This window comes from Diabrotica undecimpunctata, chromosome 5, assembly GCF_040954645.1.
Source record: "Diabrotica undecimpunctata isolate CICGRU chromosome 5, icDiaUnde3, whole genome shotgun sequence".
Taxonomy (NCBI): domain Eukaryota; kingdom Metazoa; phylum Arthropoda; class Insecta; order Coleoptera; family Chrysomelidae; genus Diabrotica; species Diabrotica undecimpunctata.
The window spans coordinates 107,336,125-107,353,767 of record NC_092807.1 but is presented as its reverse complement, the minus strand read 5'-3'; the positions used below and the strand labels follow the sequence as shown (position 1 = coordinate 107,353,767).

Sequence of the window (17,643 nt, the reverse complement as noted above, 5' to 3'; positions counted from 1 at the left end):
AGCCCTTCTAGTTAGTGAAAGGTTTTTGACAGAGCAATAAAGTAGATTTTGGCTACTCTTATTGTACTTTACCTTTATGTTATAGAATATGGATATAATCCATCTCTTGTCCATAATTTTTGAAGAACTCCCGAGTGAAACTTATCGGCGCTAATGATTTTCTGTCTTTTTATTGCTGTTCCTACTTTACTAATGGAGGTTCAAATTATTCACTTATCAAATACCATTCCTTATTTCCTTATAGAGAAGTATATTGAATATGGAAAACCAGCATACATGTGCTTTGTAGATTTAAAAAGTGCTTTTGACAGGGTGAAGCGAAATGACATCTTAAATTTATTACAAGCTGAACAAATAGACCATCAGATAATAAGGACAATTAATGAATTTAACAAGAACAACAAGACCAGAGTTATAATGCCAACAGGGGAAACAGAATGTATAGAACTAAAAGGAGGAATCCGCCAAGGAGACTCGCTCAGCCCATTGTTATTCAATATGGTGATGAATCAAATAATTCACGAAGTAAGAAAACGATACGGACACCACATGGGAGCACATAAAATCACGATACTATGCTATGCCGATAATGCAGTACTAATTGCTGATAACGAAGATAACCTACAAATGCAGGTCCACACCTTCAATATCACAGCAAACAAACTTAGCATGAGAATATCAGTAGAAAAAACTAAATGTATAGTGATCAGTAAAGAGCCGCGTAGATGCAAACTAGAAATAGACGGCAAAATTGTAGAACAAGTAACGAAATTCAAGTACCTAGGAGTAGAGATCACTAGTGACAGGGATATAAGAACAGAGACCACAAGGCAAGCATCAAAAGAGGCAAGAGTAAGTGGTTGCCTCCGAGAAATCATATAGAGAAACAAATATCTGACCATGGAAAGCAAAATGAAAGTATAGAAGACAACAGTAAGACCAATCCTAACATATGCAGCGGAGACAAGGACCGAAACAAGAAAGACGAAACAACAAATCAACAATATCGAAATGAAAGTATTAAGACCAATAGGGGGCATATCATTGAGAGACAGACAAACCAACAGAAGTATACGCGAACAATGCAAAATTCAAAAAATTAATAGGTGGATCTTCTTCTTCTTATGCCGTCCCCATTAACGGAGGTTGGCGACCACATTTTTAAAAGCTTCTCTGTCTTTTGCAACGTGGAATAATTCGTCTACAGTCATGTTTGTCCAGTCTCGAATATTTCAGACTGGACAGATTTAACAGGTGGATAAAAACAAGAAAAAAAAAACTGGAACGAACATGTAAACCGAATGGGACCAGATAGATTAGCGAACATCTGTAAAAACAAGCCCTATAGCAGAAGACCCGTTGGAAGGCCGCCAAAAAGGTGGAAAGATAATGTATAGTCAACAACGACTGAAACAGAATAAGAGGCAGACAAACAGGAGTAATCCTAGTCGCGCGAAGAAGAAGATTTTCTTTTATGTTTATGCTCTTATCATTTACCCTCCTTCTATTTTCCACCATATACACAGTTTCTTTTTCCTCGGTCTCAAATACTTGTCTTCGATTTCCTGATTAATATCGTTTAGTATTAAGACGCCATTTTTTATATATGTTGTATGTTCTACATTAGTATTTTTTGCCACACTTCTATATTTCTAAATATTCTTAAACCATATTGTTTCCTTTCGTTTTTATTTCATTATTTCCACTTTAAGACGAAAATTGACCACCAGCAGATTGTGATCCGATCTTATGTCTGCTCCAGTTTATGTCGTATCTTAAGCTATTGCACTTCTAAATCTCTTATTAATGATAATAAAATCAATCGGATTCCCGACAATGAAATGCAGCATGAAATAGTTCATGCTGCCAGATCATAAATAAAAACAAAGAGTATTTTTATGTAAAATATATTTGTTTATTACAATAATTATTATCATACAATTTATTTTTACATATAAGTATTAAAAAAGTCTTTTTGACTACAACAACTTTGTCCAAAAATCACAATGTATCACTATAGTTGAATCTAACGTCGCAATTTTACACTATAGTATGACTCATTTATAAGTTTGTAATTTATTTGATTTATGTTAAAAAAAAACTGATCAATCGACGTGAAACTTGCATTATTATAAAAACTAATATTAAATTTATCCACTTCCCTGGTAAGAATGTGTCAAACTTTCGAAGCACTCTGTAGAGTCATCTCCGTAGTGTCCAAAAAAACTCCAGTTAACTGTATAAGTACCGCTACCATTTAAGCTTTATTACGGTAGGATTACTATCACTGTCGCAGTACTAGTGACAACAAAAATGCTGAAGATGACTCTAAGGAGGGAATGAAAAGTTTGAGATAGCAGAATTCATCACCACTCAATACAATCTCCTCACTGAGTATTCATGATGTTAGGTTTTATAATAATAGTATTCTTAGTTGTTTCGTTTTACTTACCGCGGAAGCCTTCCGCAAATATATAGATTATATACAACGACAAACATTAAAATAAATATAAAAGCATAAAGAGATTCTACCAAATAAAGTAAGTACATTACAACTAAATGGATTTCGTTTGCATCGAAAGTACAAATTATTTAAAATCAAAATCCATCACAGTATGCCTAACTTAATAAAATAAAAACAATATTCAACCATTTATTGACGAACAGTGTTTTTCAATACGAACGATACTGAAACAAGAAATTCTAAACTTCAATGCTTCTCTATTTAGGAATAAATGTAGTTTTTTTTCGGAACCCATCTGCCATTCTATGCAGCAGAACTTATCAGAAACATTTAGACACTACGCAATTTCAATTAACTGGCAATCCTGTACACATTAAAAAATATCAAATGAGCTGCGTATAGAGCAACTGAGCAAAATTCTAATTAGATTGGGCAAAATTTGGACACAGTTCTTCTGGCGAATCTTCAGCAAAATAAAGCAGCTTCGGGACAGAACCTACTGTTGCTAACTTCGAATATTGGGGCCACCTTATGTAACGATTCGAAAAATTCTGTAGGTTTTAGAATGTTACTTAAATATTGGTTTAAAATCAGAACGAAGAGATGATTGTTTATTTGTACATTTTAAATGCACTGAAATTACTTCGCTTTAAATCGTTTCTCTGTAATACTTGATAACTTTAGCCGCTTTAAGAATTTCAGTTCTGTTTTGTTTGCAATAAATCTTAAGATCTTATTTACTACGAACACTAATGGTTTCGAAAAAATACGTTTTGTTTAATTTATCTGATTGGATGGGGGATGTCACATCACAGGGATGTCAATTCTTTCGGAGGACTTCTTCTTCTTCTTCTTCTTTTGGCATCATAACCCTGGATGGGTCTTTGCCTGTCTGGCTATGTCCTTCCATTCAGATCTCTCTTGTGCCCTTCTTCTCCATTGTCTTATGTTCATTGTTTTCAGGTCGTCTTCCACGTCATCCAACCATCTCGTTCTGGGCCTTCCTTTTTTTCGCCTTCCTCTGGGCTTCCATTGTAACATTTTCTTTGTTGTTTTTGCATCGTTTTGTCTCTGCACATGTCCCAGCCATGACAGTCTTTGACTTTTCACAAATCTTACAATGTCATAACCTTCTTTCGGAGGACTGCCGACTTGGAAATAACATCGTTACTTCATACTAGACTTTTGTGTAAAGTGGTACATACAGCTTGTCTTAGGGATGCGACATCGATGTTGAGCATCGATGGTAACATCGAAACTGAACACCGATGTTTTACAAATGTTGAATAATGTGAAAAAAATAAATTACATAAACATGTTTTAATTGCTGAAAAACGTGGTGTAACAATTAAAAATTATCTCTTGATAGATATCTTAAACACAACCAAATTATTACAAAAAAAAACAAATAAGTAGTACATTAAATTATAAGTCTCAATAATACTTATCAATATCCCGTTAAAATAATAGTTTACATAGCAGCTTTCAGACGGTACTGATGTAGCTACAACTGCTAAATGAGGCAGATGTCGATAAAAAATGTTTACTCGGTTCTTTATGTTCATTTACGATAGAAACGCTTTGTTGAGAGATGTCCATCTTCAGTTGCATTTCCTCTGGTAACTTTGAACTGCTTTTGTACAATTTAATGGAGACGTAAAATACATCTTCTTAAAGCGAGGATCAAGAAGCGTTGAAACTGATAGTAAGTAAACTTGTTCTGTCATTCCAAAACGTTTGTTACATTCTATTAAAAGAGATTATTTTAATTTCTTTTCAACTTCGTATTTAGGTGTACTTCCTTCAATGTTCTTCTTTATATTAAAAATCATTGGAATGACAATGCTACTAGTTGTGTATTTTTCACCAAACAGTTATTTTGTAGCGGTTAGCTGAAACAATATATCTTGAACCTCTTTTAACTCTTCTGTTTCTCTAGCATTAATCATTCCACATGCTTATGAATGTCGATTGACAATTTGATCAATTATATCTGTTAATTCGAGAAATTTAGTAATGGAATAGTACTTTGAATTCCATCTAGTGGAAACTTCTTGAATTAGTTTTTCGCATTATCTGGGTCTTGGGCTTTTCTTAGCTCATCACTTGCATTTACAGTTACACTGTGCTTAAACCGTGTTATTATTTGTTTAATTTTTTTACAGTTCACAGTCAGTCAAGAGTTTACAAGATCCAATGGCTCGTTAAGCAACGAAATTAATTTGATGTGCAAAACAGTTTAGATGTTTTTCTTTTCCAAACATTGTCTCCACTGCATTATTGCGGCTCCATAAGTAATTATGGCGGAAACATGTTCCGTCTTAATATGCCAATCTTCCATAATGGTAGACAATACATCCTGCAAATATTTTTCAGTATGTGACTGACATAACTCAGTGACTCCCAATGCCACAGAATCTATTTAAAGATCATCAACAATATACAATGTTAAATATTGTATTTTTTGGCGAAACAAATTTGTCGCAGCGATGCATTTTTTATCTAAAAGAGCATTATTAGTTTTGATGGAAGGTATTTTGTAGAGGCCACCAGAGAGCTGCTTAATTAGGTTTTGAAAACTCTCATCAACAATGGATTGGCTGGTACTCCCGACGAATCATATACAGAATGGAATTTGTGATTTTTAAATATTTTGTACCACTTTCACTATAAGATTCTAATCTTTTAACAGACTACTATTATTTTTCGTCTTTTGTAAGGAGTGGGAGAATAATAGCCACTTGTACTACTGTTGAGTAAAAGAAGATGATGTTGATATTTCTAAAAGTTGAGAAGTACTTCGAGTGTCGTAATACACTGTATCAGTAATTACATCTATACTTTCTTGTACATTACTGTTGGCCTTTTTTATAGAAATATTAGACTTACCATTTTCGTAAAATTCTTTATGTATGCTCTTTAGGTGGTTTTTAAATTGGATGTATTGCCACATGTTTTAATTCTTTAACATAATCGGCATTTTGCATAATTTTTATTCTCTCTCTCATCTCCAACTTTTGAGTTGCTACAATTATGATGAGAGGATAAAAATGCATACTTAATAATATTCATCATAAGCTTACTCCAACCATCGTTAAGTTGTTTTAGTGTTTTTCATGTTTTTGTAAGAGTTAAGGTTTCTGCTTCGTGTGTGAGGACTGGTAGAGCACACTGGTTGAAAGCTTTCCTTTTTAAAGGAATTGGGACATTTGTTTTAAACACATCTCTCATATTTCCGAAGGCAGCCCAACCTAAACTTACTCTTTTGAGTAGCTCGCGTGTTCGGTTGTCTCGCCTTAATCCTATTTCGCGAGCGACTTAGATTTCTATTAGCTCATTGGGGACTAGATAAAGAAGACACGCTGTTAAATCGAATAGAACCCTCGCGTAAATTAATTTTTTTTTGTAATATCCTTAGTTTCGACAACAAATGGTTAAATCTGACATGATAATTGCTACAAACCTTAAAATATCGATAACTACAAACCTGTAGGCTACAATAATTCTTCAAAATGTACATTCCATTGAGACACTTAATAAAAAAGGATATGCAACTCACAAAACATTGACTTACAAAGAACAATATTGGAATATAATATCAGTCTTGTTTTTTAAGTAGTTTTACAAGTGAATAATGATGATGAAACGATGATCTTACTCTTTAATTTACCATACATGCAAGCTCCTGCATTGTAGCCTTTTACTTATTATATGTACAGCTCAAAGATTCTAACGGTGTCAGTGACACGCTCCGCCTCTTTGACGTACACGACAGATACTTCACGCGACTAATAGTTTATGTCATTCCTGGACGGTAAAAATTGCAAATTTTCGTATTGTGAGAATTAAAGTATTTATTAGACTTTCTTATACAAAGATTAATATCAGACTGACGAAAATAATATGAAACTGTTATTACTACAATTTGGAAAAATGTACAGCATTAGCATGTAGCCAAAGGTCGATCAACAGTCCATCAGCTAATGTTGCGGAAATCAGTGAAATAGGTGTATTTTGGGCAATGTATAATTATAATCGCGTGTTGAAATAGATAGTGCATCTACATGTAACGCAATGCCAAATTCGAATGTAAAATTTGGGATTTTCTTCTTCGGAATAGTTTCTTCCTCACACTAAGAAAGGACTGTAACTATGCATATTCGAGGTAAGCGAAATGTGGGAAGGCGAAGAATATCGTGGCTTAAGAACTTGAGGGAATGATGTCGCTTATTAATGTCGAGGTAAAGAATTTGCCTATCTAGTCCAATGGGTTCTTAGGTATTCGATAGGCCGATTCGTTACTTTGGCATCGATAGCTTTTAAGGTTATCTCGTCTGCTAAACTACTTGGACGAAAATTTTTTAATTTAGCACATTCGTGATTATGGCATCGTACCGATGATGTGTCATTCCCACCGGCAAATTTAGAGCCTGTGAGCTGTAACTGTATATGAAAAATTTTCTTGAAACAACAACACAAAACATCCACAAATGAGTAACATCATCAGTTCATACTGTGCCATTTATTTATTGTCTAAGTACTGATTTTACGGCTTTTACCATATAAGCGCACTTTTTCGGTGGACTGGTTCAATTTTTTAGAGCCTAAAAAAGTTCCTTCACATTTCAAAACTATGGATAAGACATTTCTTGTTTTCGCTTTAAAAATCAAACGACTAACTTTAAAAATAATTCGTATAATGACACAAGAATTGAAGAAAAGTCCATAACGTACTTGGTATTAATAAAACATTAAACAACTACAGAAAGCATTTAATTTGATCATAATCCTCTTGGATCTGGCTGGGGTTCACAAAGAGTAACAGACTGACGTTTGGTGTTCTAAAATAAGAAATTTTTCTCCTTTGAAAATTAGCTACAAAAGTAAAGTAAAGATAGCCATGATTACATAGACATCATAAAAAATGTTTTATTAACAAGAGACCGATAAATAAAAAAAAATCATATGAAAGTATTCTTAAAAATTGAACATATTTACCTACATAGTACAACCTACATACATCGTAAATACTTGTAGTAAGCGTCCGGCCCAGATATCGAACAGGTATATTACCACAGTGTAGTTCCTAGTAAAAAAAAGCCACTTTAGGATACTTTGACCTTTGACCTCTGACGTACAGCATGAGAGTCAAACGAACCTAACCTAACCTTACCGATGCTAACTTCAGTCGGTTAGCGGTATAGTTATGGTGTTCAAGAGGTGAAAGGGTGTCGACGAGGATACGTTTTCATAGCATTCATGTTTTCATGTTCAGGATCGTCTTCAAGCTATTTGTTTAATAAAATAGTGAATTTTCCAGAGGAAAATGACCGAATGAGAGAATAAATCGCAGACTAACCTACAAGTTCATGCATATATCACTTTGATATATTTAACATCTCAAATAACCTACAACATTAAAACTTTTATATAGGAAACAGCAAAACTGATGAAATTTGCAAGTTTGAGATAGTTTGAATCGAAAACTATTTTCCAGATATCAAAAAACAAATATGTGTGTCCAATTAATTTGGCATCATACGAGAAACTTTTTTATTATTAATTTTACGAAAAAAGGCATTCTTTATAAAAAGTTGTACATGGTTTAAAACCATCAGATATCAAATTTGATCAATCTTATACGAGGTATGTAAAAAAATATGAATTTCGCTCAAGAGTAAAGTTTATATTTCACAATATCCAAAATTGTTATTATGAAAAGTTGTTTGTAATTAAAAACTATGTTTTAATATGCAATGACATTCTTTTGTGCAAAAATTTCTCAAATTAAGTACCGGTACCCAACATCATTTTTATTTATTACAAATATGATAACTATTTTATTATTAATTTTAAGAAAAAAGTTATTCTTCATAAAAATATATGCATGGTCCAAAAAAATGATGATTGCATGAAGATGCAATCATCAGATATTAAATTTAAAATACATTAAAAATCTAATGAACATTGGATTGTTAATAACCTTTTTTCTACCGGAATGGAAGAGTTATCATATTTAAAAATATAGAATAATTTTTTTTTTCAATTTGAAGGATATAATTGCATATTAAAACATAATTATTAATACTAAACAACTTTTTATAACCAACCTCGTATAAGATTGATAAAATTTGATATCTGATGGTTGCATCATAGGATTTAGACGATGCACAACTTTTTATAAAGAATAACTTTTTTTCGTAAAATTTATAATAAAAAGTTTCCCATATGTTGCCGACTTAATTGGACACACTTACACACTATATATAATTGATAATGCATGAAAATGTAGGATTTCTTGACGACTCCTCACTATAATAATTAATTTTTTCCCCTCTCCCTTTAGCGTCTTATAAAGTATTAAGCTCCAAAGCTCACGCATTCATCTGAAAAGATCTACGACTAGAAAATAGTGTAGAACAATCTGCTAAAACATACACTTCCCATCAATGTTCATCATATTTTCACCAATCTGTGGACGATTTCCTGATAGAAGATCTCTATCTTCTCGATTGTCTCTACCATCGTGAATTAAGTTTTAAGGTCCCCGTCCCCCTCCCAGGCACTTATTGTAGTTCCCGAGCTCCGTCAACCTCACAAAACCGAGGCACTTATTGTTGCTTAAATCACTTAAAATTGACTGTATACAAGTCTAGTTTACACGACATGAATGGATTGTATTAAATCTCCTACACCTCCACCATTTCGATGCATAGTTCCAGTTTCAATTTGTTCTTTGAGCATTTCTAACTCCCTTATACCTGATAAGGTTGTTTCGTATTTATGCGTTACTAAGGATCTGTAGAAATGTATAGCGAATGCTAGAAATACAAAAAGTATAGGTACAAGAATAACAGTGGCAGACCAAGCTGCCGTTTCGTTAATATCTATAAACTTAACCCAGCACAAAATAGCTATTTCGGCCAGGAATAACAATAGACCTAAGAGCGTCGAAAACGCCCACGCTGTTTCTATATACCAATGAAGTCTCTCATGGGGCGATTCTTCTACTAGGTTTATAGAATCTAAATTACATATAGCTTCTATATTCGGTAATATGCAGGTACTTATCATCAGCGCTAGCATGTGGACTGCTACTAGCAACGTCGTGATCACAGCAAAAGCGACCAGTACTTCTCCAGAGATCTTCTCCATCGGTGACTGAAGCTGCAGTTCCACCATCGCCACCATGGCAAACCCGGAGAGGAGGGCTGATGTCTTGCTGGATGCTTTCAATTTTGCTCGGGACAGTTGGAGTTTGCGCCACGAAAGGTAGCGACGGTTGTGTATCTCGTCACCTGACATTGACATGTTTTTACACTGAAACCAAAAAAAAAAAAAAATTAAAAGTAAACATAAAATACACATTAGATAACAGCAATTTAGCTGATGGAACGGGTTCCGATCCGTTTATTAGCCGTGCTTTTGGGAATTTTTTTGGAAAACATGAAAATATACATTATTTCCAAAAAAAAAATTGCGGAATCTCTAAAATCGTTTAAATAAAAAAGACTTTTTAGGCGGACATATTGGGAACTGACTGCGACGTTTTCAAATCTATAAAAATGTTTAGCATCACAAGTATTTCCTATACTTTAAATTTTTACATATATTTTTTTATGTGAATATTTCTTATTACGTAATATACATACATAAACACTTATTGCACTGCTCATCGACTTATATGCACATATATGCATACTATTTTTTAGAATATAGTGATAATCAAAATGAAGTAATTAAACATAAATATAAGATAATAATCAAAATGCAAATGGCGAATAAATTCTATATATTATATTTAACAAATTTTGAAAATGGCGGAAAAATCATTACAACAAAATTTCAAAATAAAAAAAAAATTAGTTACATTACAAAACATTACTTTTTTGTACTCGCTTCGGTGGTACATAATACAACAATTGGAACACTATGTAGTAAATTAACAGGGACTCTGTGCAAGGTCGATACGGATACTCGTAAGAAGCGCTAAATATATTACCTACAAGCCCATAGGGCGTCGATAGATCAACTCACAGCCCAGGAAGGCTCAACCTATCCTAACCTAACCTAAACAAAACTAATTAAGATAAATATATGTATAAGTGCAAATATTGGATTAATTAAGCACTGTTTTTTTGTGTAATATAGGTTCCATCAATTATAGATGATACTTCCATTTGGCAGATGTGGCATGTTAAATTTTTCTATTACTGGCTTGTATTTTCAACACTATGGCTAGAGAGATTATTAATTTTTATCGCCTCGAATACGTATGAGTGTTTAAACTTAAAACTTAAAAGACCCTTGTTCTTAAAAGATGTTCTTTCGTAATAAATTATGTGTGTGGTAAGAATATACGTTTTCTTTTAAACCACTCCATTCAAGTACTGATTATACATAATCCTTCTAAAAATTGTATTGGTTTTTAGTTAAAAGCGTTCTAATGCGTATTATTATCTCATGGGAACAAATATTTCGAACCAAAGTACACATCCCTTTCCCAAAAATTAATTACCTTAGGCCTAATTTATAAAAAGCCAAAAATTCGATTTTAGTTGTCATTATCAGTTATTATTTGAATGTCAATATGCATTCAGACGTACATATTTGTTGTTCAGTTATCCTCTAGAGAAACTCACTATTTTGTGGTAAGTCGTTTACTGTTCGTTATTAATTAATTGCGATAGTAAGATATCCTTTTTTTGTCTATTTATAGAGTCCAACTGACAATTCATTTATTGCCGCTACTATTCACTCACAAGCTGCTTTTGTCACGTCGAGGTAAACCCCTTTAGTAATATTTTTGCCGAAAAGGTAAAGATATCGTATTTCAACATCTAGAGTACCATCTGTTTATCTCCCGGCCTACGGCCCTATCATCACAGGTTAACAAACTATTGTGAGTGAGTATTTTATGTTTTTTTTAGTTGCCGTATTGCCAGATTCCAGTAAGAGCCTAAGAAGGTATCCATTGAATTCTGGCAGACAACGGTGGGGGAAATCTTTTTTGGACATCTACGTCACGGAGCAAGACACCCTGACATTTTTCGGCCGAGTAAGATACTAGGCAAGAAGACGCCAAAGTAGTGCCGGATTAACCGTGTTCCGGCTAAAACCTTAACCACCGTTCCAGAGAGGTGGTCTTGCCACTTTTTTTGCTGTTAGGGACAGTAACTTTATCATTTTTTTAATATGTTACTAAATTATGTAACATTATAATTTTGTAACGTTAATTTAAGTAAAACGGGACAATGACCAATGATATTCGTTCAGATTGTAGTCAAAGATTCATTTGATTTTCAATTTTTTGTGAGATTTTAAAGTTTTGATATAATTAATTTCCGTAATGAGTCTATTATTTAAATTATAAAAATGACTGCAATCTGTTTTAACATATAAGATTTTTAATGACAGTATGTGTCATTATGTTTTTTTATTAATATGCTTTTTGAATATGAATAAACAATTATTATTTTATTTTTGAGTAGAGATGATATAAATTATTTGAATTTTGTTGTAGAAAATAATATAATAATTCTTCTAAAGTATTTTATTGAATACAATCTTTTCTTGTAGCTTATAATTATATATGTCAAGTTTTATATTTTTTGTCGATAATTTGCTGATATGTTTTCTGACGTGTATTTTTTGTATTTTTCTAATGTTTTTGAGATAAATGTTTGTTTAATTTATTTAATCTTGAGTTCCTTTATCAGTTTCAGGTTAAAGCTTATTGGCGCCCATTTTGGTTTTACAGTTTAGATGTATTAGTGTCTTTCTTTGGCAAACTGTGATACTTTGCAATATAATTAATTTCTATGATCTAAAATTTTTTTCCATCTATATCCTTACCCACCCCAATAAAGCTCCCTAACTTAAGCAACGTGGTCTTCGTTGAGTATTGTGTAAAAAATGCTATTTATTATCAACTTTTGTCAGCTTTTTCGCGACACAGGAAGTAATAGAAAGTTTTGCAAAAGCAAAACATAAACTTACGATCACTTACCATTTTTGCAAATTGATTAATTCTGCGGCATTTTTAACTGACATTTGACTGCCCAAAATCACGTTATATAAAATGCAGTTTTGATGGGTACTCGCAGTCCATTAAAAAATGTAAATTTTACCCATGCATATGGGATACATCTTACATTTACTACTCTAAAAACCATGGTTTAATGTGTAGGGGAGACTGGCAAGGGTTGAGCCAGCGGGATGTTTGAGCCATAAATATTACATTTATAACGAATACTTAAATAAATTTACTTTTCCGTGGATGCTTACTCATTGCTTCTTTGTCGTTATCTAAGTCCCATGTTAAATCGAAGTCTGTTAGGAAAGTTAGAGTGAAAAGTTGTTTTTGAGGCTAAACAATGTAAGTTTTCTATCAAAATGTATAATGATTCTTTATTTCCATTATTATGTTTAGAAATATGTAGACGAATTATACGAATATAATACTTATTCAACATACTTTCATGTATTCAATTATTTGTTAGTTTATGTGTTAAATAAAAAATCGTAATTTATAAAATAAATAAAAAAGAAAGATTAAAAAAAAAATGGCATTAGAAGATGAAAAACAAGTGTCAGTTAAACAAAATGAAATTGAGATAGTCATCTGGAGGACTCTGAACAATCTAACGATTTTTTCAATTTTTCGAGTTCTGATGAGTTAACTGATATCGAGGAACAAATTGAACAAGAAAATTCCGAAGAAAGCTTTATGAATCAAGACGTTTGTAAGAATGACTATGTTGTTGTACGATTTTCTACCAAAAAGACTTTTCGACATTACGTTGCTAAAGTCATAAATATTAATGACAAGGATTACGTCCTATTGTGCATGAGAATAAGAAGTCCGGGATACAAATTTGTTTTTCTCGATGTTGCAGATGAATGTTGTGCACCGAGGAATGATCTTGTTAAGTTACCAAACCCCTCCTTTGTTCCTCCAACTAGAGGAACGGCTAGAACACATTGGACCCTTTCTTTTTCAGTTGATTTTTCTAAATATAAAAATTTATTCTAATTAGATACATACTATTTTGGCATATTTTTCAAACATTTCTATTTTTTTATTATTGCTATTGCGGGGTTAAATATTACCTAGTTACTTTCTTTAATAAATTTGATTTTAATTCATGACTTTATCTTTACCTACTACTCTTGTCTCAACCCTCCCTATGCTTGCCTCAAACCTCCCTTTGCTTGTCTCAAGCCTCCCTTCATAAGGGAGTTTTGGGACAAGTGCATGTTGTACTTAAATCATTTATTTTTTGTTTAAATAACAATTTTTAAAATAATCATACCATTGCGTTAAAAAACTAAAACTCATAGTTATTCAATGTGTAAAAACTTTATGCAATTACTATAGCAAGGCAGAAAATCAGGTCGCAGAAAAAAAGTAGCTCAACCCTCCCAGTGTCACCTATTAATGTGTACCCGTCTTGCGCCTTTTTGTCCGACTGCACATAAACGTCGACAATTTCGAATTTTACATTTAAATTGTTCATTAATTAATTCAACATCTTTCAAATATTAGATTAATTCTGTAACGTGTTTGTGTGATATTTGTTATATCAATAATAAAAAACACTGCCATTTTGTCATGACAAAGCAAAATATAAACTAAACTTATTTTAAATTAATTACTATTTAAATGGGAATAAGCCACAATTAAAGGTTAAATTACGTTTATTGGCGTTTCAATGTGGGTATTTCGTCGTATGCTGAGAATTCCATGGACCGACCGCGTTAGAAATGAAGAAGTTTTAAGGCGTATGAATAGAGAACGTGAACTCGCAGAAATTGTCAAGAAGCGTAAAACGTCTATCTTGGACACATATTTAGAAACGACAGGTATAACTTGGCATGTATTTGTCTTTTGAAAGACGAATTACATACTATGACCTTTTCTGATGGATATTCTTAAGTTAAAGTTGATTTCATGTAATCGAATGAACTATCTTATAAGTAAAGTCATCCCAGGAGAAACCTCAACAATATTGGCAATATCATTTTAAAGTCGTCTACTTTAAAATTTATAATGTATGTCTGAATTGTCAATATAAATGAGTCAGATAAAATTAAATTATTAGAAGAATTTTTCACTAAATAACAGAAAAACAAAAATTTGTTTAATTTACTAATGTTTGTATTTTGAGAACGATTTCCGAAGTGGAAATTGAAACGTCAATAAACATACTTTAATTGTGGCTTATTCCCATTTAAATAGTAATTACTTTAAAATGCCACAAGAAAATAGCTTCAGAATATTATTTTAAATTGTAAAAACGCTGTAAATTACTTTATTTAAAATATTTGAACTGAACTGAGAGAAACCTACGACAAAAATTGGCAACCTGACACAGACACTGTCATAATTCAATGCAAATATCACAATAAAAACAACAAAATATTAATTAGTAAATTTGTTTTGTAAAAATTTGGCTCAAATTAGCGTGACTAATAAACGGACCGACACAGAAGGAACGTTAACAGTCACTTTACATGAAATAGTTTAAAAAGTATGACATAACATAACGGTAACTAATGTAGGAATATAGTACAGGGTGGTCGTGGATAGATAACTCGTCATATAACTCGCTAACGACAGAAGCAGCGCATGAACGGAATGCGCTGTCACGAATATCAGCGTGTTTATGAATGAAAATATTTTCCGTTCCTATTACAAGGTGAAAAAACTAGATTAAGAACTTATTGGCTATCGACAACATCAGTATGCCGAATTGGGGAAGGGAATACCCAGCGATGAGTGGCGGCTGGTGTGGTAAAATTTTGGGTATACCTTCTTCTTAAAGTGCCTATCCGTTCCGGATGTTGGCGATCATCACGGCTATCTTTACTTTATTTATTGCAGCGCGGAACAGTTCAGTGGTAGTCGTGTTACACCACTTTCGTAAATTTTGAAGCCAGGAAATGCGTCTTCTTCCCGGTCCTCTCTTACCATTTACTTTCCCTTGGAGAATCAGCTGGAGAAGGCCGTAATGTTCTTGATTTCTCATTACATGTCCTAGATATTCCAACTTTTTAGTTTTGACGGTCATGAGAATTTCACATTCTTTCCCCATTCTACGCAGGACCTCCACATTAGTAACTCTTTCAACCCAGGATATACGTAAGATGCGCCTATAACACCACATTTCGAAAGCTTCGAGCCGATTCATAGATGCAACAGTCAGTGTCCATGCTTCCATTCCGTAGAGCAGAACTGTGAATATGTAGCAGTTCAATAGACGGCATTTTGTTTTTAATGATATGTCTCGACTGTTGAAAATGGTTCTCATTCTAACGAATGCTGCTTTTGCTTTTATTATTCGCTGTTTAATTTCTGTTGAGTGGTCCCACTGGCTATTTAAATTGGTGCCTAGATATGTATATTGGGTATACCAAGCCAGCAAATTACATAAAGCTATGTGTAATCAGTGGCGGATCCAGAGGGAGGGGTCACGACCCCCCCCCCTCCTTAAAAATATAAAAATATTTGGAAACCCACTTATCCTATTGGTGGTAAGACTAAAAGTGACCTTGCATCAGAGAAAAGTAATCACCCTCAAGATCCATGACCTCCCCAAAAAAAATTCGTAGTCGCCAGTGTGTGTAATACATTTTTTTTTGTTTGAGAGTGGGAATCTTTTTTTTTCGAATTTTACGATTTTTTTTTTAAATTTATTTGGGCAACCGTGCACTTGTTTGCAATTGTGTTGTTTGTTTAAAAATATGTTACAATTATATATTATGTTACATATTTTTTTATCATAATTTAAAAGAAAATTTATATTACAATTCGATAATTACGTTACAAGTGACAACGATGGTCGGCGTAGGCCCGATCGTCTGGTGCCTAAACAGCAAGCGTAAACACGACAATATAAATCGTTGTCCGGCAAGCTGCTTAACTTCAAACGCTTTTTGTACGGGATCTTATGTGAGCTGGGTCGGCCAGTTCCCTATTAATTATATTTAAAATGCCTGAATACGATTCGATGCTTTCTGTGGTAATATAATAACATAGTTGTTTTAACGGACGCTAATGTATTGAGTGATTTAGTACATTTAAAAGTTATTTACATGCATTAACATAATTTTTGAATATATGTTTTTCAACTTTGAAGCTCTTAAAATTATTGGGTAGGCCCGGCCTATCCTGCCTACCCCCAAAAGCCGCCACTGCCAGCAACTCAAGTGTCTGAACAGCCAGTAGCAGATCAATGCCAGTTCCCATTCCCAGTTGTAGATCAAGTTCCCAATGAAATACATGAACAGATTTCTAAGCTTGCCATTAAAGAAAATCAACCTGATAATGCACAATAACCTAGTAAGCGAAATAGCACGTACCGTACAAGAGTTGAGCTGAACAAACCCACTGAGTAAATTACTGATATCAAAAATAAACTCTTGTAATAAACATTGTTGTATATTTTATAATGAGGAATTAATAAACATTATTTTTTTAGTATTGTTATTATTATTAGCTGCATATTATCATGTAAAAATCTAATTAGAGTACCGCAGAATACTGTGTTTAACGGAAAATTATATATCACTATATTCTTTATAATATAATACATTTAAAAGTGTACTTACAGATCTATACATTCTAAATAAACTATAAACCAAACAGAACCTCTAATGAATGGTTGAATTCAAAATATAGAATGTATATCATTAAACAAAACTCAAATCGAAAGTAGCAATTTGATACAGTATTTCCTGTTGCTGCAATCCATGTGACAACCACATCTAATAGGTAGACAGATCTTTCCTTATCAAGCGGTACAACCCAATTTATAAAAGAACTACACAATAATTGTTCATAACAGTTTATTATGACGCGAATAGAACATTAAGGGAATAGTACTGAAGTGCTCACAAAAAATTACTACTGTGTAGCAAGGTCATGTTTTTCATTAAAATATTAAAATTAAAATAGTGATATTATTATGTATGACTTGATACGGTACAAAACATAAATTATATGTTTTTATTATCGGAAGAACAACACACTTTAAATATAAGTAAATATTCCAGAATTCAGTTCTGTTTTAAGCACCGAATTCAGCAAACAATTCTCTCTGAAACAGCTCTAAGCTAGCCTTAAAATAGCCTTAACCTAGCGGGGACAAAAGAGCAGAATCCAATTTAACCAACGT

General features: G+C 32.9%; 1 protein-coding gene across 4 annotated transcripts in view; it reads right to left on the bottom strand.

Moving 5' to 3' along the window:
* Positions 1 to 1,891: 1,891 nt before the first annotated feature.
* Positions 1,892 to 17,643, bottom strand: part of LOC140441659 (calcium release-activated calcium channel protein 1-like) — a 74,619-nt gene continuing 58,867 nt past the window's right edge. For all 4 annotated transcript variants that reach the window (XM_072532524.1, XM_072532523.1, XM_072532525.1 and 1 more), the window contains one exon: positions 1,892 to 9,784. In XM_072532524.1, the coding sequence (XP_072388625.1) occupies positions 9,122 to 9,784 (663 nt within the window). In that variant the 3' untranslated portion in view covers positions 1,892 to 9,121. The remainder of the gene's footprint in view (positions 9,785 to 17,643) is intronic.